At 37.0% G+C, this 27,681-nt stretch overlaps 1 protein-coding gene across 8 annotated transcripts in view; it reads left to right on the forward strand.

Moving 5' to 3' along the window:
- Nucleotides 1-22,712, forward strand: part of Siah1 (siah E3 ubiquitin protein ligase 1) — a 30,164-nt gene extending 7,452 nt beyond the window's left edge. For 3 of the 8 annotated variants that reach the window (XM_047528664.1, XM_047528666.1, XM_047528670.1), the window contains exon 2: nucleotides 21,539-22,712. In XM_047528664.1, coding sequence (XP_047384620.1) covers nucleotides 21,541-22,389 — 849 coding nt within the window. In that variant the 5' untranslated portion in view covers nucleotides 21,539-21,540 and the 3' untranslated portion in view covers nucleotides 22,390-22,712. The other 5 variants (XM_047528667.1, XM_047528663.1, XM_047528665.1 and 2 more) reach the window with 5 other exon arrangements.
- The last annotated feature ends 4,969 nt before the right edge of the window (nucleotides 22,713-27,681 follow it).

Genomic DNA, 27,681 nt, shown 5'->3' on the forward strand with positions numbered 1-27,681 from the left:
ACTGGAGGAACTTGGACTTCTCCAAGAATATTGCTGAAGTAGTTGTATAAGGGTGGAGAAACAGGCAGGAATTAGATCTTGTGGAGTCAAAGTAAGGAATGTGAAACTGTCAAAAAGTTTTAATTAAAGGGTAAATGTAATCCACTTTTTTTTAATATTGATTTAGCTGTTCAGAGACTTGACTGATTAGAAGGCTTTTTCTTTAATCATGTAATAGTTGGTTATAACCTAAATTAAAGTGGTGGCAGTAAAGATGAAGTGGATGGATTTGAAATATATTTTGGACACAACAGAACTTGCTGATGGATTAGATATGAGAGGTAAGAAAAGGAAGGAATTAGGTTTTCTGACCAGAGCGACTGTTTGGATCATGGTGCCACTTACCAAGATGGAAAAGACTGGAGGGCGTAATGAGACAGAAGATAGCAGTAAAATTCAGAGTTCTTTTATGTTGGATTTGAGATGTGTATGAGGTCTGAAATAATGCAGTGAGGTAAAAGGAAAATCAGGGGCAAACAGTGTTACAAAAGCCAGATCGTAGATACTGGTGCATGTGTGTGTGCTAAAGGAATGACCATGCAGAGAAAGAAGGAAAGATTTATGTAAGAGAAGTGTGAAGTCTTAGAAGAGGAGGGACAGTGCCCAAGAAGTTCAGGTTCACTGTCATTCTAAAGGGAGGGAAGAAAATGGCAAGTTAGCTTATATGCTTGTTGGTGGGAACATAAGGTAGTTTTGCTTTGACTTCCATTGTTTTTTCTAAAGGATGTATAGGTGAAATCTCAGTTGAGAGTATTTATAGTTAGACATTAAATGTGGGTACTTTCCTATGGCAGATTAAAAGCATAGTAGAGACAGGTTGAGAATCCTGATGGGTTAGCTGGTGATGATACTTGATTGGGCTGTTCAAGGAGATTCTAGGAAAATATCTAAGATAACTGTAAGACCCTTTGTTTTCTAAATGTCAACTTTTTTGTTAATACTTAGCATAAATTCATATAGAAAAAGCATTCATTTTATGTGTACTCACCTTAATGAATTTTTACAAAGGGAACACACTGTTGTAATCAGCATACCAGATTAAGAAGCAGAGCATTAGCAGAACAAGAAGTTCTCTTCTTTCTCCATCTAATTACTTGCTGTCCTGTGCCACCCCCCCAAAACCATCTCTTGATTTTCAACACCATAGATTGTTTTTACTTGTTTTTGGACTGTATATGAATGGAACAATACAGTACGTACTCTTTCGTGGCTGTTTCTCTCATTCAACATTTGTGAGATTCAGGGACATTGCTTAGTTTGTCCCTGATAAAGTTACCAGTTGAATGAACCCCATGTCCCAGCAATTCCATGTATTTTTTCCCCTCTTAAGTCTTCAGGAACTCTGGGTTGAATGATACAGTAAGGTATGCCTAGGATGATCCTGGCAAAGACCTTTCATTTGCTTTGAGGTTGCCCAAACATGTTGAATTTATTTGTGATTTTTGTTTATACATTTTTGTTTGCTTTGTTTTGAATAGGAGGCTTGGACACATGAACTAGGAAGAGGAAACCTTTAGAGAACTAATCTGTATTTATAAAACAGATATTGCTGGTGAGAAGTCTTCTTAAAAAGAATTCAATGCCAGTGTCTGTCTGTCTGTCTCTCTCTCTGTTTTTCTTACGGTATTGGGGGTTGAACCCAGGGCATTGAGCTTGCTTTTCAAGTGCTTTACCATTAAGCTACATCTCTACCCCTTTTTAAATTTTTATTTCAAGACTTAAGTTTCCTAGGCTGACCTTGAACTTGGAATCCTTCTGCCTCAGCTTCTGAAGTAACTGGGATTACAGGTATGTGCCACCCGCACACCTGTGCCTGGTCAATCTTGCATTTTATAGGAGGTATTATACTGTACTTGTTATAATTATCATTGTAGTACCAGATTCTCTACAAACACTACCTTGGGAAGATTACTTGAGTAGTTGGTTTCACTAAATGAAGTAATCCTTAAATTGTTAAAAACTTGGTGGTTTCTCTCCTTTGAATTTCAGCTGCTGCTGCTTTGCATTTGACTGATGCTCAGGCTTAGTAGGTAAGGCAGCTTTAAAGATTTGACAAAGGCTGTGATGTAGCATTGTTTTGGACAACCTCAGCTGTCTTGACACTACGTATGTAAGATAATTTCTGCAGACTGTTTTCATTTTGTGGGTAGGCAATCAGACAAATTTCATTTTGTCTTATCTGTAAAATGCTAAATTTAAGATTTGAAAAGTATAAAATGTGCATAAAATATGTAGCTCTTTGTGGTTTTAATGTTTTCTCTAAATATCCAAGAAAAAAGTAGAAGCAGTGCAGTCAACATTTGAGTGTGTGTGTGTGTGTTTATGATGATGCTGGGGATGGAAACCCAGGGCCTCATGCACACTAGCCTTCTACCACTGAGCTACAACCCCAGCCCTGCAATCAACTCTTCATTTCAGTGTTTTGTTTTGCATAGGAAGTTGCCAGCAATGTAGCAGGAAAATATGGGGACATGATAAAATACACTTTAAAAAATTTAAAGAGGGCTTTTTTGGTATTGGCAATTGAATCCAGGAGTGCTTAACCATAAGCCGTATCTGCAGCCTTTTTAATTTAATTTAATTTAATTAATTTATTTATTTTTATTTTGATTCATTGTACACAAATGGGGTACAACTTTCATTTCTCTGGTTGTACATGAAGTAGAGTCACACCGTTTGCGTGATCATACATGTACATAGGGTGATGATGTTTGTCTCTTCTGTTATCTTTCCTTCTCCCCACCCCCTCCCCAACCCTCACTTTCTTCTATACAATCCATCCTTCCTCCATTCTTGGCACCCCCCCACCACCCCCAGTTATGTATCATCATCCATTTATCAGAGAAATCATTTGGCCTTTGGTTTTTTGGGATTGGCTTATTTTATTTTTTAAAAATCTTGAGACAGGGTCTCCTCCCTAAATTGCTTGGGTGTCTTGCTAAGACTTGCCTTGATCTTGGATTCCTTCTGCCTCAACCTCCAGAGTTGCTGCATGAATTACAGGCAAGCACCACCATGCCAAGCTTAAATAAAATCCTTTTTTATTACCAATCTTATGTTTTATGACTATTTGAGAAATACAGAAATGGGCATCTGTTCCCCAGCATCATTTGTGATCTGATTTTTGAAAAGTAGCCATTATAGGCATTTGTAACCTGTTTGTGTGTTTTGCTTTTTTTCTTTCAGCTATAGGTATGTTAAGATTAATTGCTTTGATCTGACCTACATTCATACAGGTATTTTCCCATTAAATGATTGTCACCTGTTAGTAACTGTTTTGTGTTTGAACCGGGAAATTCCCAATGTCGAAGCTTGTGCTTACAATCTAACTTGCAGTTCTTGATATTCTTTGTGTCTGTAGTGTGGTGGTTCCATCTCTTGGTTTCTGATTCTCCTCTTATATTACAGCATTTTAAACCTTTAAACTACATTCTACAATTTAGATGTCATTTTAGTTTCTTTTCTGTTTTGTTACATCGTACATAGGGTGCATAGATATGTAAAGATAGGTGTATCAATTGGTATATCTATTTTTTATTTTAACATAAATAGGATTGTAATCTGTATATTCTGAGACTTTTTTTCCCTAGTCCACCCACTTTTTATTCTTACTGTTTTAGGTGTGTGGTGCTGGAGATTGAACCTAGGGCCCATGCTCAGTAAGCACTGTCATTTCCTTACTAATGCATGCAGTTTGTGACATTTCTCATACGAAGTTTTTGAACTTTTTTATGTGCACAGAGTTTAGAATCAATAATTGCAGATTTTTTTTAAAGAAAAGTTCCTTGCCCTTATTCCTTTCTAGATACCCCTTTTCAGAAGCAACTTTTACCTTTCAGTTGATTATTTTTGCATTAAACTTCTTTGTCACTGAACCATGTGGTAAACTAGGAGTACCCTTTTCCCTGCCCTGCTTAATTTGTATTTCTTACAACTAGTGCTTTCTTTTTTCTTTTTTTTTTTTCTTTTTCTTCCTTCTTCGTTTTGCAGTGCTTACTCTTAATTACTACCCCACATTCATTCCCACCTGTCTACATGTTCATTCAGTTTGTTTGCAGGCCTTAGGTTGCCATCTTCCTCTAGCATGAAGTTGTCATTATCTTTAGTATTCCTTGAGTTTTAGTCTTCTGTTTATTGTGACTTCTATTCTTTTTCTTAATTCCTTCCCTTGTATTTGAAGAGCACATCCACCATGTGCTTCCTGAGAACATATCTAGGGGAGGTAATGCTTTGAAACTTTGCATCATTATTCTGCTCTCAGCACTTAAGGATATTTTGATTTGGTGTAGAATTTTAGGATGATAATTATTTTCTTTGAGAGTTTTAAAAAAATATTGCTATATTTTTTGTAACTTTGAATGTTGCTGTTTAAAAGTCCAAAATTCTTTTGCTTTCTATTTATTCATTTAACAGGTGTTAATTGATTGCCAGACATTGTTTTAAGTATTTGGAATGCATCATTGTTGAACCATCTTCCAAGTGATAGTGCAAGGAGCAGGGGGATCTATAACAACAGACATGAAAATTAATAAGCAAATTGTGTATCCTATGAGAATGTAATCCATGCAGGGGAGGGAGTAGAGAAAGGAAGTGGGGAAGGAAGGAAAAAGGAGGAAAGGTGGAATGTGCAAAGATTTGCGATTGCATAATGGAGGGGTCTCTAGGTAGGGCACAGTTTGCTATTTTAAATAGAGGTATAGGATAGGTCTCAGTGAGAAACCAATGTATAAATCAAAGATTTGAAGGAAGTGAGGGAGATGGCCACATGTATATCCAGGATAAAAGTATTTTAAGGCAGAGACCCAAAGAAGTAAACTAGTATTGGTCAGGGAACAGGAGGACAGTGCAGTGGGTAGAAAGGAAAGTATGGGAGAGATAGTCAGATTATTAGAAGTACTTAACCATATTGTATAGGGCCTTGTGATTTCTAGGTTTTAACTTTTACTTTGATAGGGGTAACCAGTGAAAAGTGTACTGCAAAGTAGTGATATAATCGATAAAAATTTGAATTGGATTTGAATATATTAAGGCATGAGAGTGGGAGACAAAGAAACGGAGTTAGGAAGATATTGTAATAATCTGGGTAAGAGATAAAGGTGACTTGAACTAGATGGTAGTAGGGGAGGGATGGTGTGGAGTCATTGCATTCTGAATGTATTTTTAAGGGAGGGACAGTACAAATCCCTGGTTGATTTAGATTTATGATGTGAAAGAGAAGAGCCAAGGATGACTTCAAGGCCTTTAACTGGAGTAACTGGCAGGATGCGGTTGCCATCATTTGAAAAGAGGAAAGCTAGGGTAGAGGGTCTTTGATATAGTTCAACTCTGGTCCTTTCCTGTCTGAGGATTAGGACAGATCCTGGAGAGTTTTTTGGGGGGAAAATTTTTTTTTTAAACTTTACTGGAGGGAAAAAATAAATACGTTCTTGGCATGTTAGTGGAATTAAAAACTACTAAGACTAGAGCCTGGCACCTATAATCTCAGTGAGGCTAACGTGGGAGGATTTGGAGTTTGAGGCCAGCCTGGGCAACTTAGTGAGAACCCTGTCTTTAAATAAAATAATAATAAAGAGCTGGGAATGTGTCTTAGTGATAGAGTGCTCTAGGGTTCAATTCCTAGTACCATGGGTGTGTGGGGGGGTGTGGAAACTAAATGGGATCATCTGAATCACCAGTGTACAAAAGAGGACCATTGGTAACTCCCACTTTCAAGAGTTTTCAGAAAACAGGAATCAGAGGAGGCTGAGAAGGACTGGTGAGTTAGTGAACAAAATTTATTAGGTAGAAACCAGTGATGTATCAGCTCTGAGAGATACTGTTGACAGTTTAAAACTGGAAAGTTAAATATAAATAAAACTACAAAGCCATTGCAAGTCAAATTACTGATTTATTAAAACTGAATGATGTCAGCTGAATTTAAATCTTCAGACAGTTATGTAACTGACTTAAGGCTATGGAACTGACCATATGCAGGCTCTTTTGGAGTTTTTGCAGACCTAAATTGCTCTCTTTGGTGTGAATATAATGTATTTTTTTTCCCCACTAACACATAAATGCCATGATGTCATTTGGGCTTTGCTTCACATATTCACATATTAGACCCACCATGATTTTTTTCTTTAACCTGCTATAAGTGGAGTGCTGTAGTACCAACTTGGGATCATTGTGACCATAAATTTGAATAGTGGCATTCAGTTATATGACTAGCAGGTGGATTTAGATGGTTCAGGTGGTAGTTTTTTTTTTTTTTTTAAAGATTAAAACAGAAAGACAAAACATTAAATTTATTGAAAAACTTTATTTATTTTGTGGTACTGTGGATTGAACTTAAGGTAATTTGCCATTCCATTGAACTCCATTCCCAACCCTTTTTATCTTTCATTTTGAGACAGGATATTACTAAGTTGCTGAGGCTGGCCTTGAATTTTCAATCCTCATGCTTCAGCCTTCTGACTTTCTATGATGACAGGTGTATGCCACCATGCCCTGCTTTTATTGTATTTTAAACATTAAATTTTGTAGAAAAATGTGAACTCCTAGAGAATAGTATGTTAGTTTGAAGAAAATTAGTATATAAGTTGTTAATTCATGTGCGGAATCATACTTAGTTGAAACAGCTGAAATGTTTTGGTTAGACTTTCAGATATAATGTTTACATAAAGATTATAACTGTTTCAGCTGCATATAATTTTAATGTCTCCAGGAACTTTTAAATGTCATTTCTTTCCGAGAAATTCCATTACTTCCATTTTACTAGTAAAGAGCCACCAGTCATAAAATGTTAGACTCTCTCATGTGACTTTTTATCCTGTTTCCTTAACTTTGTCTCCCAAGCAGAATTTTCTTTTATGTTTAACTTAGTATTATTAATTGTAGGTTACTACCAGTTTTGATATGCTGAGGGATTTTTGTCCTGAGAGTATGTTTATATTCTATCTAGGTGTGTACATGTGTGTAATAACATACTTATTAGATGGAATGCACACTTGCATAGGTTCTATGTTACATTGTAGTACTAGGTACAGTATATTTTATGAGTAAGGTTTATAAAGCATAGCTTGATGCCAGGATGGAGTAAAAGGCCAAGCATGTACAGGAATGTTTGAGAATTTTGCATTTTGAGGGAATATAAAATATAATCAGGGAAGTAAACTGTTGTAATCCAACTTGGATACAAATAACTAAGTGAATAGTATTTGGATGTTTGTCTAAACATTGAAACTTGGTTATATTGAACTAGAGATTGGGCTGATATAGTTTCAATAATTTAATTTCAGGTGCCCCAAATTTTTTAAGTTGTTAAAGGATTTTTATAATGTGATATAAAATAGAAAGGTTAGAAAGACCTATTTGGCCATCCTCTTCTTTTGTTCCTCTTACTTGACTTTTTGGTGCTTTGATTTAATGTTTGATGGTTTAATGACATAGATTGGTATCAGATTCTGTGACTGATTTAAAGAATTTGGGGAATATTTTTGGCAAAGTTTTGTGTTGAAAATATGTGTTGGATGCTAAACTAAATATTTTTACCAGGGTGAGGAGAGTATGCATACTGTTTTTAGGGTTATTTTTAAAGAAGAGGAGATTTAGAGACAAAACATAACACGACTCTGCTTTTATTCTTCATTTTTCTGATTTTCAATTTCTTCATTTGTAAAATGAGTATATAATTTACCTTATGAAGATTAAATAGTGTGTTTGAAGCTGCTGGCAATAGTGCATTACTGGTCTATAGGTACCAATTAATAAAGCTTTTTTCATAGAGAACGTGTGACCTTTATCTCTTTTTCAGATACAATCTCAGATTGAGGTTATGCTCCCGTATAGAATCTCTTTCCACAGTAGATTGAAATAACAGTTTTCAGTATAATCCTGTTGTTTATGATCCAGATCTTATTTAATAAGATTTAGGGCAGGTTTTCTGGTGTGGCTCTGTAAACTCACTTTTTAACAATATACTGAATGATCACATACTTGATCTCCAAAATCTGTTGTTGTTGGTAGTCTTATTGACTCACAAATGAGAAACTTGAGATTCCAGAGATTATAATTTTGGCTTGATATAAAAATATTAGTAAGTTCGTGGACTGGGTCAGGACAATGTTGTCCATGGTCCCTTCTGAATCCTGGGTGGCAGACATCCCCTTATTGGCAGGGTTATCATGTATACAGTGAGGGTATCAGGGCCTGTTGACCTCCACTTCTCCAAGGGAGGAAGTGGGCACTAATGGGTTCAGTCAGGCAGTGAGGCCACATAGCACCTCCCTTCGGCTTGCTAGATGCTAGGGCATACCTGAGAAGTGAGCACTTGACCTAAGAGTCAAGCACTTTACACAAAAATTGTCATTTAATCTGATTCCTGTAGACTGGCCTGTACTCTTCCTATATCTACTCCTTCTCCATTTATTTATTTTTTAGTGATACTGGGGATAGAATTCAGGATACTGTGAATGCTAGTTAAGAGCTCCAGTACTGAGTTATATCCCCAGCCTTTCTCTTTCTTCACGGATTCAGGTTTATTGTGTTATGATTTATGTCCTTTTACATTTTTGAAATTTATTCTCTTTGATTTTTAAGTTTCCACTCATCTTAAGTATACAGTTCAAAGATTTTTGAGAAATGTATGTAACCATACACTAATCAACACTAATCAAGGGCTATGTGTTTCTGCGATCCCAAAATGTGTTCTGGTGCCCTCTTGTCCTCCCCTGCCCCATTGTGGATCCCTGATAGCCACTGATCTGATTTTTTGTACTTGCAGCTTTGCCATTTCCAGGATAGCAGAATTATGCAGCTTGCAGCTTTGTGTGCCCAACTTCTTTCAAGGTCCCATATTTCTTGTTATTGCAGCAGTTCCCTTGGCAGTGTCTGATTCCCCTTTTGTACCCACAGACTTTAAGGACAATAATATAGGTATGGGTGGGGGTGGGTAAGAGCTAAACGCCGAATTCAGGTTTGAGCTTCTGTGTAGCTACATTCTACATTCTCCAGGTATGTAACCAAAAAATGAATTACTATCAAGGAGTTGGTGGGTTTATGGAACTGTCACAAACATAAGAAATATTTTGAAAACTTAGTAAATAGATGTTTATATCAAAATTTTAAAAATTATCTTTACTGTGATGTTTTACTTTACCAGTATTATCTTCTGAAGTGAATTTTAAGTATCATTTGTGAATTATTTTTAAGGTTTCATCAAACAGCAAATATAGTCTTGTGGTAATGATGAGTTTTAGTTGTGTTCATGCTTTTTTTTATACTTGGAATTCTTCATATTGTTGTACTTGATTTATTCATTCCTTCCAGAAATGTTTAGTTTCTTGTTGGGTACTGTCCTAAGTGCAGGACAAACAGGGTCTATTTTTATGAAGTTTATATTGTAGGGCAGGGGTTCCGGGAACCCCTGGGGTTCAAGGATTCTGGAAGCATTCTAAACCCTTTGAGGGTCAAAACTTTTTTTCACAAGGAAATTTAAGAGTATAGTGGAATTTCCCAGAGGCTACATGACATACGATTGCAATAGACTAAATGCAGAGAAGCAAATAATGAAAATGCAATTGTATTTCCCTAAGTCAGACATTTAAGAAATTTGTAAATATGTAAAACATCAACACTTTCCTTGCTATCATGAGAAGTAGTTATTTTTTCATAAACATTTAACATGTAGTGGGCATTTACATGTTATATAAAAGGTAATGGTTATTTTAAAAATGTTTTTTAAAATTTTTGACTTAAATTTCTAATACAAGTACCCATACATGTAAAATACATAAAAGATCTTTGGGGTACTCAGTAATTTTCAAAAAGAGTTAACTGACAAAGGCAAATCAAAAAAGTAATTTTAGCAAAATCAGATTAATGAATTAAAACTCAGTTTCTCTTAAAATACAAAGCAAAAAACAAAGGTGGAAATTGTGAGAACAAAAATATAAGTGACTGGTAGATCCAGGGAGAGTTGATGTCAGAATTATAGATGGGAAAGAAACAAAGAACAACTCAGTGTCAAGTCTACTGAAGTAAATAATTTGAGCCTTGGAATTAAAAAGACTCAACTAGGAAGGTGAGAATATTGAAAGAAGACATACAGATGGATTTTTTTTTTTTCTTCCTCATTCAAAATGCTTGAATCCAGAAGTGTCTCAGATTTTGGAGTTTCTCTAGATTTTGGAATATTTGCATAAACTTTACTAGTTAAATATTCCTAATCTAGAAATCTAAAATGCTCTTAAATTTAAAAAATTTTAAAGCCTCTTATCAATGTTCAAAACATTTTGGATTTCACTAGTTATGGTTGGAGCATGCCTGTAATCCCAGCAGCTCAGGAAGCTAAGAGAGGAGGGTTATGAGTTCAAAGTCAGCCTCAACAATTTAGCACGGCCCTAAGTAACTTAAGTGAGACCCTGTCTCAAAATAAAATTTGAAAAGGGCTTGGTGTGTGGCTCAGTGGTAAAGTGCCCCTGGGTTCAATCCCTGATACATACATACATACATAAATATTTTTTTTAAAGTATTTCAGATTTATGGCTACTTAACCTGCATCTAGATGTTCTAATGAAAAATTCTCCCAAAGAAAAAGTGTTCTATAAGCAATTGGTTGTGTGTGTGTGTGTGTGTGTGTGTGTGTGTGTGTAGTGGGCGGGTGGGTAAGAGTACCTGAAAAGCAATAAAAATGCTTTATTAGATTTTGCATCTGCATCATAAGCCTGCACAATTTATGCAAGAGCTTTAGACTGCTAACTCTGAAAACTTTCTCTTTCTCTCTCTCTCTCTCTCTCTCTTTTTTTTTTTTTTGGTACCAGGGAATTAAACCCAGAGTGCTTAACTAATAAGCCACATACCCAGACCTTTTTTATATTTTATTTAAAAACAGGGTCTCAGTGAGTTGTTTTAGGACCTCACTAAGTTGCTGAGGCTGGCTTTGAACTTGCAGTCCTCTTCCTACAGCCTCCAGAGCTGCTGGGATTACAGGTGTGCACCACCGCGCCCAACCTTAACTCTGAAAACTTTCTTGAGGTATAATGGTTGTACCATAAAATGGTAAAAGTTTTGTCCTGGCAGGTAGGAAAGGAAATTTTTTTACTATACTAGTTCCCCTGTATCTGTGGTTTCAGTTTCTGAAATTACAGTTAACTGTGGTCAACTGTAGTCCAAAAATATTAAATGGAAAATTACAGAAGTAATTTTACATAGTACATGATGAAATCTTGTTGTCCTCTTTGTCTAGTGTATCCGACACTGTATATGCTACCCACCCATTAGTCACTTAGTAGCCATATCAGTTGTCCAGATGGACTGTGATCAGATAGTTCTTCCTGTATCACAGTGTCCAAGTAACCCCAGAGTGCAAGAATACTAATGATAGTGGTTCTTATATGTCAAAGAGAGTGCTTTCTTTAAGCAAAAAAGTGAAAGTTCTTAAGAAAAAATTTATATGCCGAGATTAGGATATATAATAAATTGTTGTTAATCTCTTATTGTGCCTAAGTTAAAAATTAAACTTGGTCATAGCTATTTATGAAGAGGGGGGAAAATGCAGGTTTCAGTACAATCTGCAGTTTCAAAGAGCCATGGTAGATTTTGCAATGTATTACCCATGGATAAGGTGGACTTACTGTATTGACCAGTTATTGTTTTTTCAGTTACTGGAGATTGAACCCAGGGGTACTTACCACTGAGCTACATCCTAGCCTTTTTTTATTTTTTATTTTGAGACACGGTCTCACTAAGTTGCTTAGGGCCTCACTAAGTTGCTGAGGTTTAGCCTTGAACTTGTGATCCTCCTTCCTCAGTCTCTGGAGTCACTGGGATTACAGTTGTGTGCCACAATGCCTGGCCTTACTGTATTAACATGTTAAAGGGCTATAATTTTCTTGGGGAATGTTAGTGTAGTGCTTTCATTCTTGATGTTATTGTAGATTAAATTTATAATAAAAATACAAGGATGATAGCTGGTAAAATAGAAATTGGGAATTAAACCAATGCTGTCTTGTAAACCAACTTTCTTTCCTTCCTTCCTTCCTTCCTTCCTTTCTTCCTTCCTTCCCTCCCTCCCTCCCTCCCTATTTGTACTAGGGATTGAACCCAGGAGTGAGTGAACTATATCCCTAGTCCTTTTTATTTTTTGTTTTGAGACAGGGTCTTTCTGAGTTTCTGAGACTGTCCTTCAACTTGGGATACTCCTGCCTCAGTCTCCCAAGTTGCTGGAATTACAGGCATGTGTCCCTGTGTCCAGTTTGTCCAGTATTGCTTATTTGATAATGTTAGTTACTTTAGCCATTCTTTGGAACTACTTGTATTAAAGTTTGAAGAATATATTAGGTTAATGGCACATTTTTCTCCTTTGGCCTATGAAAGGCAATGGGGTGCAGGGAGTTGGGGACACAAGGTGATAATTTACATATATTTTTCAGTCTGTTCTTAGTATCCTGTTGACAAGACTCGACCAATTGATATAAGAAGGAACTGCCATCGTGTGGTGTTTAGCAGGGATCTCTTAAAACCTATAACTTCTTCTTATCTCCATCCCTCCAAAAAGAAAGGATGACTATGCCTCCTTTACAGAGAAAATGGAAAAGTGTCTGATAGAATCTTTGATCTATAATCTACGCTAGACATACTTTGTTTCCTCTGATCTATGGAAGAAGTTCCCTCTTCTAACAAAGTCCAGTCCCTCATAAGTTTAAAAATCTTCACCTTACCAAGAACTTGCTCACATTTCAGTCTCTTCCTGGATACTGGGCTCTTAGTAACATTTGCTATATTCTGGTCTCTCCCATTTAAAGAAATAAAAGTCACAAAAGCTTTTCTGGACTTTCTAGCCGTCACCTACACTTCTCTTAACAATCATACTTCTCAGGTGTTAGCCTCATACAAATCCCTTTCCACCTTTAGTATGACTTCTACCCTATTCATAATTTCAAGGTTGGTTTTGGTGAAGTCACCAGTACCTCCTTCATGTTGCCTGGATTGTTAGTTACTATGCCATTAATTAGCTCCTTACCATATGATTTTAAAAAATTTATGTAGTTATTTATACCTTGCTGCATATGATAGGAGAAAGCTTTTTTCCCTACTTTACTTTTAAAAACATTTAACCTCAGATGTGATGTGTGGGTGTTCCCACACTTACAAGGCAGCTCTCTAGCAGACACCAACCGGGTGTCCTGTAATTCAGTTCTGTCATTATCTGCCTGAAGTTAGATCCCACAGGTTAAGCTCTTAGGCCAGGAAAACTGTCACCCATTTCCAATGGCCAACACAAGTTTCAGGTTGTAACCTGCACTTGTGACCAACTATAAATTTTGACTGACAATAAATTGATACTCTCAGGACTCTCTCCTGTAGTGTGATAATTTGCCAGGATGGCTCACACAATTCAGGGAAACACTTTACTTATGTTCACCCATTTGTTTTAAATGATATTATGGAGGATACAAACAACCAGATGGAAGAGATGAATAGGGCAAAGTATGTGGGAAAGAACACTGAGCTTCCCATGCAGCAAAAAGATGAATAGGACAAGGTATGTGGGAAGGGGCACTGAGCGGCCCATGCAGCACCCTCCAAGTTCTTCCACTTATCCAGCAATCTGGAAAACTAACTGAACCCTCTATTTTTCTATCTGGTAGAAATGGGAACTGCCCAGGGCCTGAAGCATACTCACCACTGAACTACATACCCATTCCCCACCATTCCCAACTCCTTTGAAGTTTGATCCTCTTATCTTGACGTCCCAAGTAGCTGGGATTATAAGCAGGCCCTAGCAAATCATTGGCCTTTGATCAACTCCTGTCCCCTTTCTGGAGATCAGGATGATGGGTTGAGACTGAAAATTCAGACTTTTGAATGACAAGGTTGTCTCCCGTGGCAACCAGTCTCTATCTGGAGGCTTTCCTGAGCCCCCAGCCATCAGTCATCTTATAAGTATACAAAAAGACACTTAACACTTCGAAGAATTACAAGGATTTTAGGGGCTATGTGCCAGAAAAAGGGATGAAGATCACATGTGCATTTATTGCAAATCATAGTATCACAGTTGCCAAAGTTTTTAATTATTACATTCTAATTTGAATTATAATGCCCAGTTTAATATTAGTTCTGTATTGAAATGGAGTCATAAACTTTAATCCTTTTACCATAGTATCACCTTTCTTAAATGATTTACTTTGATTAATCACCTGATTGGTATGATTTCTCATTCATTTTCTTAAGATTTAGGGCTCACGGATATTATATTTGAATTCTTAACATGGTTAAGTATGTCTGCTTTTTGTCTTTTTTCTAATTACAGGGATAACCACGTTCCCTGAAGAATCTAATAAAGTGTAATTTATTTTAACATTGCTGTATATGTGTTTTTGTGTGTCAGTCTTAAATTCCCGTTTTCTCTTTGTTTTTGAGGTACTACCCTCTCTTCTCATGTTGGTTGGTTTTCTTCTTCAGTTCTGTAGGCTTTGCCACTCAGTGTGACCTCCATGTGAACAGCAGCATTGGCCACACCTAGGAGCTTATTAAAAATGTAGAATATCAGGTCTAGCTTCAGACCTACTAAATCAGAGGCTACATTTTAACAGCATCCCTAGATGATTAGTAAGCATAATAATGTTTGAGAACTATTAGACTCTAGAGTCTACTCTTTAATGAAGAATCTCTAAATGTTGGGATTTGCCTTGTTTTAGTCATACTTCTCTGTGACTACAAATACCATCCTAATCTCCAGTTTTAACCTTTGTATATCAATCTTTTTTTTTTTTGGACTTAAATATTGGACCCTGCCCTACCCCTTTTCTTCTGTATTTGAAGTGTTTTGATACAGTTCAAATGATGGCTCCTCTTAGATATCTCACAGGCATCTCAGTCCTATTTTTTATTATTGTTATTCTTATTGTTATTATTATTTTGGTGCTGGGGATTGGACCCAAGGTTGTGTTACCACTGAACATCTCCAGCTCTTTTTTTATCTTTTTATTTTGCGTTGGGGTCTTGATAAGTTTCTGAGGCTAATCTCAAACTTGTGATCCTCCTGTCTCAGGCTCCCCAGTAGCTGGGATTATAGGTATGTTCCACTTATACTTTATTAACCGTATTTCAGTATCTAGCTTAGTGCTTGAGTTTTCAGAATTATCTTTAGGAAAAATGGGTTTTTTAGGAAAAACGTACAGTTTTTAAAAATTTCTTACTGCTTTGCTATAGTTTTGGAAACTAAAAATAGATTTTATAACAATGTTTGATTTTTAACTTTTGGCATTTAAAACAGCTTGAATCTTATTTTTAAAGAGACTTGCCTTGATTTTGTCAGTGTGTGAGAAGCAGTTCAATCTTAAAATAGAAACAGTGTTTAACATTTTAACTTAACAAACAATTTTGACACAATTCCTATCACAATGTCAAATAAATATAGAAAACAACTTTTTCATCAAAAGGCATTCTGGAAAAGAGAAAAAGGCCTAAATGTTGGTTTTTGGTACTGGGGATTGAACCCAGGGGTGCTTAACCACTGCGCCACCATTGCTAACCCCCCCCCCCCCTTTTTTTTTTCATAAAGAATGAGTATTTATTTATTTAACTTTTTAACAAAATATAGAAAAGTAAAAACATACCATGTTAGAAAGACCATTTAAGAACACAAAGTTTAATGTGTAAGTTAAATGTTTTACAAATCCATAGTGATTGGTTAGTTGATTGGGTTTTTTTTTTGGTTTTTTTTTTTAATTTCTAGTGCTTAAACTTAGGGATGCACTGCCACTGAGTTACACATCACCAGATTTTTCAGTTTTTAAGACAGGGACTCACTAAGCTAACCCCCTTTTTATATTTTATTTAGAGATAGGGCCTCCCTAAGTTGCTAAGGCTGGCTTTGAACTCATGATCCTCTTACCTCAGCCTCCTGAACCACTGGGATTATAGGCATGTGCCACCCACCACACTCCACAGCCTAAATGTTGCCTAAATGTTTTGAATGGAGTTTTATTTAACTCAGATTCCTAATGTACAGATTCCTAATCTGATACCTGTTATTTTTATTAATATGTTTTTTTCCCTTTCTTCTGGTGGTGGGAATCAAACTCAGGGCCTCTCACATGCTGGGCACGTGCTCTAACACTGAGCTATACCCACTGCCTTGTAACTTCTTTTTTTTTTTTTTTTTTTGACAGCACTGGGGATTGAACCCAGGGCCTTGTGCTGCCAGGCAAGCACTCTACCAACTGAGCTATATCCCCAGCCCTGTAACTTTATTTTATAAATATTATGTAGTTTCTAAGAGTAATTTTGAGGAAGTAAAGATGTAGCAATACTTGCATCCTATCTCTTTTACTAAATTAAGAATACTTTTTTTTCTCAGTTTGACTGTTTTCAATCAAATTATGATCATTTTCTTCCTTTGTAGGGTGGGTGGGGAATGCAGGGGATTGAACCCAGGGCGTTGTATATGCTATAAGCCTGACTGTACCATTGAGCCAACCCCAGACTTATCTTTATAAAGCAATTTGTCTTTATAAAGCCTTTGTCTCTTTAAAGGAAATATAACTAAAAATTATCAGTTTCATACTACAGATAACTCATTTATCCCACCCAGTGTTCCTGATTTCTTCTCCCTCTCCCCATGTTCTCTTTGTAACTTGCTTTGCAATATATGGTGCTCCTTTTTCCATATTCAACTTCATCTCTTCATTTAAAACATTTACAGATATTTATAAAAGAAAGTTTTTCACATGTAATTGAAAATAATTTTTTCTATTTCCATTTAAACTTTATACCAAATTAGGCTTAAGTAAAGTAGATATGAGTATTCTTGCTGAATTTTGGATTTTCATTAATTTTGGATTCTATAGACTTGTCTTAGTGAAATAGTTTTTGTGAAATTTCCAGCTCTTTTTAAAACCATTGTAAATAAATATTTTGCCTAATTAGGAATTAAGATTTATTGTACTAAAAGTAAATGAGTTAAAATGGTGGTTGAGCTCAGGCAGACATGTTTGGTCAAATTTATATGCAGGTCTCGGGTAAATAATTTATTCTTAAATATGTACCACCCATCATATACATAAATTACTAATCTCACTTAAGCCAGACAAAAGTCATTTGAGGCTGGAAGTATCCCAGTTTTACAGCTGACAAGTTGATGGAGCCTGGATATGACTTAAGTGTGCTTTCCTCTCTACTGTCTTGACTCCTTTGTTGAGGGATTTGTACATAGCGGAATGGTTTTCAGACAGTACTGCAAGACTCTGAGCAGTTTTTGGGGGATTTGGTAATCAGGCATCCACCTTCACTTTGTTTTAATCATTTGGGTTCTCTGGTATGTTTGGAGGAGTTTCTCTGCATAAAATGTTTGAAGTCTCCTGCTCTAGAAACCCAAGATCTAGATAGAATGAATACATATTAGACTATAAAAATACAAGTAATAGTAATTTGTCCCTGGGGCAGACAGTATCTATTTTCAATTATATTTCTGTTCTTAAAGATGTTTGTGTAGCCTAATATTAAAATGAGGTTGAGGAGATAGTACACAGTATTTATAGGGTGGGAAAGTGATTAGAGTTGAAAATTGTTGCTGAAAGTAATCTACAATTCACTGCATTGGGTTCACTCACTATCAGTTCTTGGTGCGTTTAAAGGCTTCCTTCAGCATGATGTAATGACAGGTTAAACCTCTGAACGCTCTAGCTGACGCAGTGCAAATCTGAGGCTCACAGGGCTTTATGGGGCAAGGGTAATGCTTGTTTAAAAACAAAACGAGCTACTCTTAAGTTTAATGGGGCCATTTAAGATGGCTTTCCCAGAGTGGGAAGAAAATACAATCTCGATTTGAAGGTTGAAGTAAAGAGTTTAATGTGTCTTCAGTGTGTTTACTACTCTAACTGCAAGTCTTCACAGAAAGAGGGGGGAGTGTAAATTAAACTGCCAACAGGGGAAGAAATGAAGTGAGTTAGAATTGAGGAAATATGGTGGCTTGGTACTGTAGTTACTGGATGAACTACAGTAAAAGGATGCTTTTACTCTATGAAAACATGAGTTCGCAGGATTAAGTTGATTAGTATAATTCACTTGGATAGTATAATTCACTCGGATAGTTGTATAGAGAACAGTGTCCGGCCACATTCCCCTTATTCCTTGTGTAGTTCTTTAAATAAATTGCTGATATTCAACCATTTTGACCCACAAAAACATGCTCTACCTAAACTTAAGTTGGAGGAAATGCTGAGAATGCGAGGTCTCTGGCGGGTGGCACCGGATGGGATCTTTCCAGGCCGGAGGGGAGCTATGGGGCCGCCCTTAGCTGTGGGCAGGGCTTTGGGTCGTAGCCCCACCCTCCTGCGCAGCCCCGCCCCCGCGCGAGCAAGCCGGCGGCCGCCGCCCTGGGCGCGGCAAGTCCTGGGCGACCTGCGTGCCTGGAGTAGGAGCCGACTTTCCCAGCTGTGGCCCCCAGCCCGGTTGCCAATGGCTCTCCCTGTGGCTGCCGCAGCTTCGGCGGCAGGCGTGCCGTTCCAGAGCCTGCTCCAAGAGCACTCCTGCTTCTTGAACCAGCGCCGTGCTCTCTGCAGCTCCGGCCCATCACCCGCTTTTTGCGGGAGCCTAGTCAGTGAAGCAGGGGAAGACAAACTTGTGAGATGGACGAAAGCTTAGGCTACTGCAGAGGACAGCTCAGCCATAGCTCCCATTTTTGGAGACGCAGGCGAATTTGAGTTCACAGGGAGGTGTGGTCGCCTCCTGAGGACGGAAGGCCTTCATTTTTCCGCCTTTGTACCCCGTGCTTCTGAGTGAGTGTGTTTTAAGGAGTCCGATCTCACACAGTCTTCTGTGCTTAAGAACAGGAGGAGGTGGCAAGGAAGGACTTCTGTTGCAGATTGTTGTTAATGCTCGGGGAAACGCAATGCGCTGCCTGACTTCTAATGACGGGAAAGCCTACCTTACCCTTTTTGTACTCCTGGAGGGGAGTCTTGCTCACATGTTTACCCGCAGCTAGGACAAGGAAGAGAAAAGGTATTGGTGTGAAAACACTGGGTTCTTGAAACTGAAACTTGAAAGTTGTAAATCAGTGAAATCTGGTTAAAGGAATAGCTGCAGCATAATTTACCTCTTTCTGAGGATGGCCCTGATGTTTCATTTAAGTGGCTATACTTTTCTCTTTAAATCAAACTTCAGGTTATGTCATGACTCAGGCTGGTTGTTCTTGGTTCCTCTTGCAGGACTGCTTTGTGGTCAAGATTCCTTCTCTGGGTCAAGGAGGAGCTGGGTTCTACCTCTGGAGCTTTGGAAGGTTTTAGCAGTTGCATCCTGAATACCTCCATTCATGAGAAATTAACTGCCTGCATTTCACTTGTTTTTCACACTTTGAATAGGAATTAAATTATGATTTCTACAATGTTTGTAAAGTAATTTTATAGTGCAGGCCTGAGCTATTGATAAGTGTTATAATTATTTTGCTAGGTTAAGAAACTGAACAAGTGTTTTTTTGCTCAGTAGCTGTATTATGTTAAATACAACTGAGCTCACTGCTTTTTGTTGTAAATAGCTGTTTGGTTTAGTAATTTGAAAGGTAATTGGGGGCTTAGACTGTGCCCAAAGAACCACTTTTACATTACTGTGTTGCTCACTTAAGTGAGCAGCATATAATGGACCACTCAATAGGCATAGAGCATACACGACTGTGTTTTGGCAGTGCTCAGCCCATTGTTTTACAAGTGACATAAAACGGATAGATCATCATAAATGCAAAGAATCTATGCAGAGGGATCCTGGATTATAGGAGAGCTCCTTTATAGTCCTTTTGTCAGAATAACTGGATTACTCAGGGCTTCAGGTGATGCAAGTTGATTCATGTTTTTCCAAGTCTGTAGGATGAACCACATTATGATGGAATTCAGTTATACCTTGTGAGAGAGTATGTGTGTGTATATGGTATTGGGGACCAATTCCAGGGTCTCACACATACCAGATATTGTGAATATTGTAACCACATTTGTTTCCCCTTGAAATTTAGGATATTTCTTTAGTCATAAAAGAATTAATTTTTTCATCCCCCACCCTCCATTTACAGTGTCTTTTGGTAACAACTTGAATAATCAAGAACACAAATTGTATATACCTGGTCACATTTGTAACCACCATTGTTTCTTAAAAGTTCTTTGCCACAGATTAATGATTATAATTGAGGGAAAACACTGAATTGGAAACTTAAATTTTGTAGAAATATACCGTAGTATAGTAGTTCTTGGGAATGCACTTTTAGCATATCATCAGCCTGATTGATCTTGTATCAGTTCCAAGACAAATAATGACCTGCCATATCCCAGTAGAGGCAGATTCCTGGAAAAGGTGCCGTGTTTTCTTTATATTTGATTCAGCCTGACTAGTAATAGTTACATTATTGATCATCTCTTCCAGATGACATTTATCTGTTAAGTGATATTTATTATTCTCCTGATGACTGTTTCATCTACACTGTAAACCCCAGGGTATAAGGAATTCCTTACCTGTTGACGCCATTCCTCATTCCCCATGTTGTGTGTCCCTCTTTGTGGTTTTTTTTGTCCTCCTCATTTTTTCCCCCACCCTCTTTTTCCAATTCTTCTTTCCCCTTGTACATTATATCTGATTTATATTGTGAACTGGAAGTAGAATAGAATGAGGTACTTCTTCTAAATACTAGACTAACTACTTTTGTTTAAGGTTCAATTCTCAAGTCTTTCCTAGCATTTGCGGTGACCATAAATCAGTAGGAAGCAGTATCTAACTGATGTTAACAATTTTTGGAAGACTTAATAGGTGAAGGTGGATAATGGGATGGCAGCAGGCTCTTCCCCTAGTGATGCCCTGTACCCCACTCCCAAAATATACCTGTAGAAAAGATGCTGTTCACCACTAGGAAGAATCAATCTGATGATCTTTGGCATATGAACCACATAGGACTTCTAATTCCCAATAGCTGACTCAGAATTGGAAAGAAATAGATGACTTTTAGGGACTCTTTAAGAGGGAGGACACAAAGTCAAAACATATCTGATTGTACGTAAGGTACTATATTATATACGGTGTCTCTTAGTTGTTTATAGTTCAGTTTCTCTTTTAACATTTCTTATTGTACACACTCCAGAAATTACCCAAAGATAATTTTTAGTACTTTTATTTTATTTTATTTTATTTTTTTTGATTTGTTCATTAATGTCTTGCTTTTTTCTTTTTTTTTTTTATTGTAAACAAATGGGATACATGTTGTTTCTCTAGTACTTTTATTTTAAAAGGAACTTTAAATATGCTCGGAAACATTTTGAAAAGACTTCTTCAGTGTTTAAATTAACTCCTAATAACAGATGCACATTTAGTAATTTGTTATGTTTTTATATATGCTTTTTAAACCCTATTTTAGTTTCTTTTATCTTTTTGCTCACAGTAAATTTTGCATGAAACTTAAATTTTTCTGGCATGTAAACATTATTTGTAAAATGTAAGTTGTAATCATTCTTCCTTTTATTTATTTATTTATTTTTTATTACAGAGATGAGCCGTCAGACTGCTACAGCATTACCTACTGGTACCTCAAAGTGTCCACCATCCCAGAGGGTGCCTGCGCTGACTGGCACAACTGCATCCAACAATGACTTGGCGAGTCTTTTTGAGTGTCCTGTCTGCTTTGACTATGTGTTACCACCCATTCTTCAGTGTCAGAGTGGCCATCTTGTTTGTAGCAACTGTCGCCCGAAGCTCACATGTTGTCCAACTTGCCGGGGCCCACTGGGATCCATTCGCAACTTGGCTATGGAGAAAGTGGCCAATTCAGTACTTTTCCCTTGTAAATATGCCTCTTCTGGATGTGAAATAACTCTGCCACATACAGAAAAAGCAGACCATGAAGAGCTCTGTGAGTTTAGGCCTTATTCCTGCCCATGCCCCGGTGCTTCCTGTAAATGGCAAGGCTCTTTGGATGCTGTAATGCCCCATCTGATGCATCAGCACAAGTCCATTACAACCCTACAGGGAGAGGATATAGTTTTCCTTGCTACAGACATTAATCTTCCTGGTGCTGTTGACTGGGTGATGATGCAGTCCTGTTTTGGCTTTCACTTCATGTTAGTCTTGGAGAAACAGGAAAAATACGATGGTCACCAGCAGTTCTTTGCAATTGTACAGCTGATAGGAACACGCAAGCAAGCTGAAAATTTTGCTTATCGACTTGAGCTAAATGGTCATAGGCGGCGATTGACTTGGGAAGCGACTCCTCGATCTATTCATGAGGGAATTGCAACAGCCATTATGAATAGTGACTGCCTAGTCTTTGACACCAGCATTGCACAGCTTTTTGCAGAAAACGGCAATTTAGGCATCAATGTAACTATTTCCATGTGTTGAAACGGCAATCAAACATTTTCTGGCCAGTGTTTAAAACTGTTGCATTCAATTTCACAGGAGAATAAGGCACCCATCTGCCTGCCAACCTGAAACTCTTTTGGTAGGTGGAAGCTAGACACATGAAGGTAAATAAAAAGAAAGGCTGTTAAATACAGGAAACAGTTGCATGTAGTAACACTAATATATTTAAAAATAAGTCAACAGTAAACCACTGAAAAAAAATATATATATATACACCCAAGATGGGCATCTTTTGTATTAAGAGAGCAAGCATTGTAAAATAATTCTGAGTTTTGTGTTTGTTGTAGATTGATTGTATTGTTGAAAAAAAAATTTTTTTTTTGCGAGTGTGTGTGCGTGTGTGCGCGCGCGCGCGCGTGTGTGTGTGTGTGTGTGTGTGTGTGTGTGTGTGTTCCTTTAACTGACAAGCCATCTGAGTGGTCTTGGGCCACTGCTTCTCCCTTTGTGAGTCAATACATAGTGCTGCTGGCTTTTTTTTTTTTTTTTTTTTTTTTTGGTGTGTGTGCATTTGCTAATTTTTATTAATTCTAGTTTTTCATTGAATAAATTTGACTTTCTTTTCTGTAATTTCAGGTTTTTCCTCACTTTTTTTGTACCTTTTTAAAGTTAGTGTCTTTTTGATATGCATAATTGTTTATGGTAAAGTTTGTGTCCATTACATATTTTTTCCCTCATTAATCAGTTCATTAGAAATATTTTAAATTCAACTATTTTGTGAAGATATGAGTCCCAGAAAGGAAAGGTTACATCAAAGAAAAATTATCAAAAGCTATTTAAAGTAACTATAAGGTGGTCTCTTTTTCTCTTCTCTCTTTCTCTTTTCCAGTGGATTCATACCTTCAGGCTTATTCTGAAAAGTTAGGGAATATATTCTGATTTATATAAATACTGAAAAAAATCAGGCTTTTTTCTTTCTCAAATATCTTGGACAAATCACCTGTTTAGAAATTTGTTCTTGTATTTATTGGTTTTGCAGAAGAAGGCATCGTCATACACAGTATTTGTAATTAAGAGCAAATCATTTGTTTAAAAAAAGGCAGTTTGCAAAAAAAATGTTTTTGGTCTTTTATAATTCTCATTAAAAGATTATCTGGCAAATTAAAAAATCTTAATGTGTGTGCTTTAGCTGTAAGTTTGGTGAAGTCCAGAGTCATTTTCCTGTTCCATTTTGTGCTTTAACTATACAGCAGAAAACAGTGTGCTGTCACTGTGAAGTGTGACAGAGTTTTATTCTAAGTGTAGCAGGAGCCAGGCACGTAGCCTCTGGACTGCCTGGGCTCCCCTCATTCCCAACGCTCCCACATTTTGATTTTCCCCAGGGAAATCAGAATTTAGGAGAAGGATTAACTCAAATGCTGATCGCTTTTGTCCTTTTAAAAACAAAAGTGAGTTTTTTAGTATTTCATAGCTCTGCTGGTTGAGAGTTTTGGCTCTACTCCACTTAAAACTGTGTGACCTTGAGCCCCAGTTTCCTAATGTGTAATATGGGGTTAATTATGGTAGCTACCTCACAGGGTTAAATGAGATACAGTAAAGTTACCTGTACATATTAATACCCAACAAGTGTTCTTGGGATTATTTTTTTAAAAATCTTGATACTTTTTATCATTGCTTTCTGGGGAGGTTTCACGCTTAGAAATGTGAAGATTCTGTTTCATTAAAACCTCAGGTTTTGCTGGGCTTGGTGTTGCAGGCCTGTAATCCCGGCAATTTGGGAGGCTGAGGCAGGAGGTTTGTAGTACTTGGTGATACCCTGTCTCAAAGTATAAAATAAAAAAAGGACTGGGGATGTGGTTCAGTGTTTGGGCACCTTGGGTTTAATTCCTGGTATCAAAAAATAAAAAGCCCTCCGTTTTTACTAATTTTAAGTAAAATAAGGCAAATTTTATATGTTTGACAGCTAGCAAGGTTGACATTTTTACATTTGTTAACTCTTCTATTTAAGTCATCTTTATATTCTTGGCCCGCAGGGATGAGCTTTATAGCCACATTTCTTGGTCCATTTGAAATTTGGTTTATTAGGTCTAACTGTTGTTCTTGAATTGCTTTTGTTGTTATAATGAATGATTTCTGTTAATGTCCTGCCCCTTCTTTGGTTGTCTTCTTTGAGATTTTATGGGGTAGTTGTAGGTGATAGTCTGTTACTTTGCTTTCACACACCCCCCTTGATTCTGGGGGTCAAACCCACGGTAGGTAACTGCTGTACCACTGAGCTTATCCTCAGCCTGATCTATATTTTTAAACTACAGTTTGAGACATGGACCAGTTTAGTGTGTTGATGATCATTGGAAAGCATTTTTTCCTTTTGCTTTGATTTTTATTATGTATGACTTTTATGGTTTTTTAACACCCACATTTCTGCAAACTTAATTTTCATGAGTGGCTGTAGATTGCTTAGCTCACAAATAGTAATATGCATACCCTCCACACAAGAGCTTTTTAGATCCAGGAATCCCCACAATGATAGAACTTTCATTCAGATTCCTGAGTGGAAGAATGAATGGGTAAGTAATCCAAACTATAAAAACTAAGAGAAACTAAACATACCTGGGTTCAGTCTGTGACTACTGCATTAGAATGGACAAAAGATCAGAACATAACGCAATAAGTGGAATGTGTGGATAACCAACTAGTACTGTGGTCATCAGTTTAGGTTATACAAGAGAGAGGTAGAGTGTTACAGAAACCTATGGATTGAACATGTTGGATGGTCAAAATACCAAGGATTACCTGGTGATTTACCACTTGGATTATAAACTAGTTAATTATTTACCAAAAGAAATTCATATTTATCTAAATGTGGCATCATCCAAACTAAACATACTTACCAAGCACCTAGTAAAATCTGGTGGCATACATTATGGACTCTAGACTTTAACTGTCTGAACTGACTCTTGATCCTACTTTTATTTAACCTTTGCCTGGTTCCTCTGTAAAGTGGTCTGATGGTGTAAGGGAATGAGGAGGACTTATCATTAGGCCTGGTTCGATAGCCCAGGGTCTTGCTTAGCCACGCATTTTCCCTATCCTTGAACAGACTGAAGCAATTTCTTTACATTATAGATGAGGCCTTTCTAAATTCTGAGAAGTATTAATAAATTTGTAGAGATTAATGTAAGCAATGGTATGAAAGGATGCTGGATTTTATAAAGTCACACAGGCCTGCACTATTACATAAAGATTAGAATTTAGCCTGAAGAATTTCAGTTCCCTGGAAATGTGCTAACATTAGATTTGAATTTATTCAACATTTTTTTGTAATACTAATAAATACATTGAATAACTATTCTTTAGTTCGTTAAGTATAGACTATAGTATGTTCCAAATAAGTGAATTTTTATTGCAAATAAAACTTTTCTTAGAATTAAAATTACTTTGGTAAAACTGTTTTAAAACCTCTCAATGGCCAGTCAATTGCCTATTGTTTATTTATTCAGATATTTCCAATATTTTCTTCCTGTTTTGGTGCTTTTCTAAAAATAAAGAATAATTTTCTTTGTAGGAGTCACTATATGTTAGTAAAACAAAACAATGAGCATTAATATTAGATCATGAATCAACAAATTGGTGACTATAGTCTGATTTTTTTTTTTTTTTTTTTATGTAACTAAAGTTTTCTTGGGGTCAGGGCTTAAAATCAAGTACAGCTTTTCATTTTGGCCAAAGTAATGTGAAGCTTGAACATGTTATTTTATTAAAGCAAAACAAAACTACTTGATGTTTACATCCAATAATCCCACTTAAACTTTGGGTTTTGGAAGGGAATTGACAAAATTAACTTTTGTGACATAATGTTAAGACTCTAATAGTAAGATTTACCTCATTTCAGTAATAAAGGAAAAATACTACGCCAGTCTTTTTAACTGGGCAAATTGATTACCTGACAACAAAGGTTGACTTGGGTAAGGGCATGTGTGGGCCAGTTACCTAGTACTGGAAACTTGTAGATGTCACTAACCACTATGTCCAGATGGGAATCAAAATCCTTTTACCTCAAGCAGCCAAAACCTATCAACTGGAGGTGTTAGTAGAAATGAGACTCATTTGTTTCTGAAGAGGACCTGTTGTATGGCCAGAATGCAATTTTTAAATTTTTTTTGTGTGTGTTACAGGTTAAATCCAGGGCCTCTCAAATGCTTGTGCTCTGCCACTGAGGTACACCCCCACCCTAGAATGCAAGTCTTGATTGCTGTCAGGAGAAGAAAAGAAAATTATGTATGTGTTCTAGCACATACATTATATGCCCCCACTCATTTAAAGAAAATTTCAGGTGTTTAATAGTTACAATCAGGGAACCTTACCCATGGTCACATATTTGCCAGCTGATAAATATTTTAGGAACAGTCACTTAAACAGTCTTATTGTGATCCAAGGAGGTCTTGGGGTAACATTTACAAACAGTGCTAGAAAAAGATATTCAACCTCACAAATTGTTAGGGAAATGTGAATCAGAATACTGTTGTTGGGACTGGGGTTGTGGCTCAGTGGTAGAGCACTTGCCTAGCACGGGTGAGGCACTGGGTTCGATTCTAAGCACCACATTATAATAAAATAAAGGTATTGTGTCCCTCCCCCCCAACTAAAAAATATACTTAAAAAATACTAATTGTCACTCATTAGAAAGACTGTTGTCAAAGTGTTGGCAAGAATGTAGAAAACTGAAACTTCTGTGCATTGCTGGTGGGCGTGTCAAGTGGTGCAGCCAAGATGGAAAATAAGTTTGGTCAAAAAGTTAGAATTATATTTTGTTTGTGATGCTGTAATAAATACTGAAGACTGGGTAATTTATACAAGACAAAATTTATTTCAGATCTGGAGACTGGGCAAGTCCAAGATTAAGGTTAGTGTCTGGTGAGGGCCTGGTCCCTTCTGAGATGGGGCCTTGTTGCTGCCTCTGCACATGGGGAAGGAATGGAAGAGCAAAAAGAATCTAGCAGTTCCCTTGAGCCCTTTATTAAAGGTACTAAATCCATTCACTGAAAGCCCCTGTGACCTGATCACCTACAGGCTTCTGCCTCCTAATATCTCTGTGGCCAAGTTCAGCACATGAATTTTGGGGGACATTCAGATCATAGCACATATGATCCAGCAATTCCACTTTGGGGCAGACACCTAAAAAGAACAGAATGGCAGGGTTTTCCATGGGTACAGAGTTTGGTTTGTGATCCAAAAACAAAAACAAAAAACATGGGCAGTAGCTACACTGTGAATGTCATTGATGCGCCTGAATGTTTAGACATTTACAAATGGCAAATTTTATGTATATTTTGC

The sequence above is a fragment of the Sciurus carolinensis genome, chromosome 16, assembly GCF_902686445.1.
Source record: "Sciurus carolinensis chromosome 16, mSciCar1.2, whole genome shotgun sequence".
Classification (NCBI taxonomy): domain Eukaryota; kingdom Metazoa; phylum Chordata; class Mammalia; order Rodentia; family Sciuridae; genus Sciurus; species Sciurus carolinensis.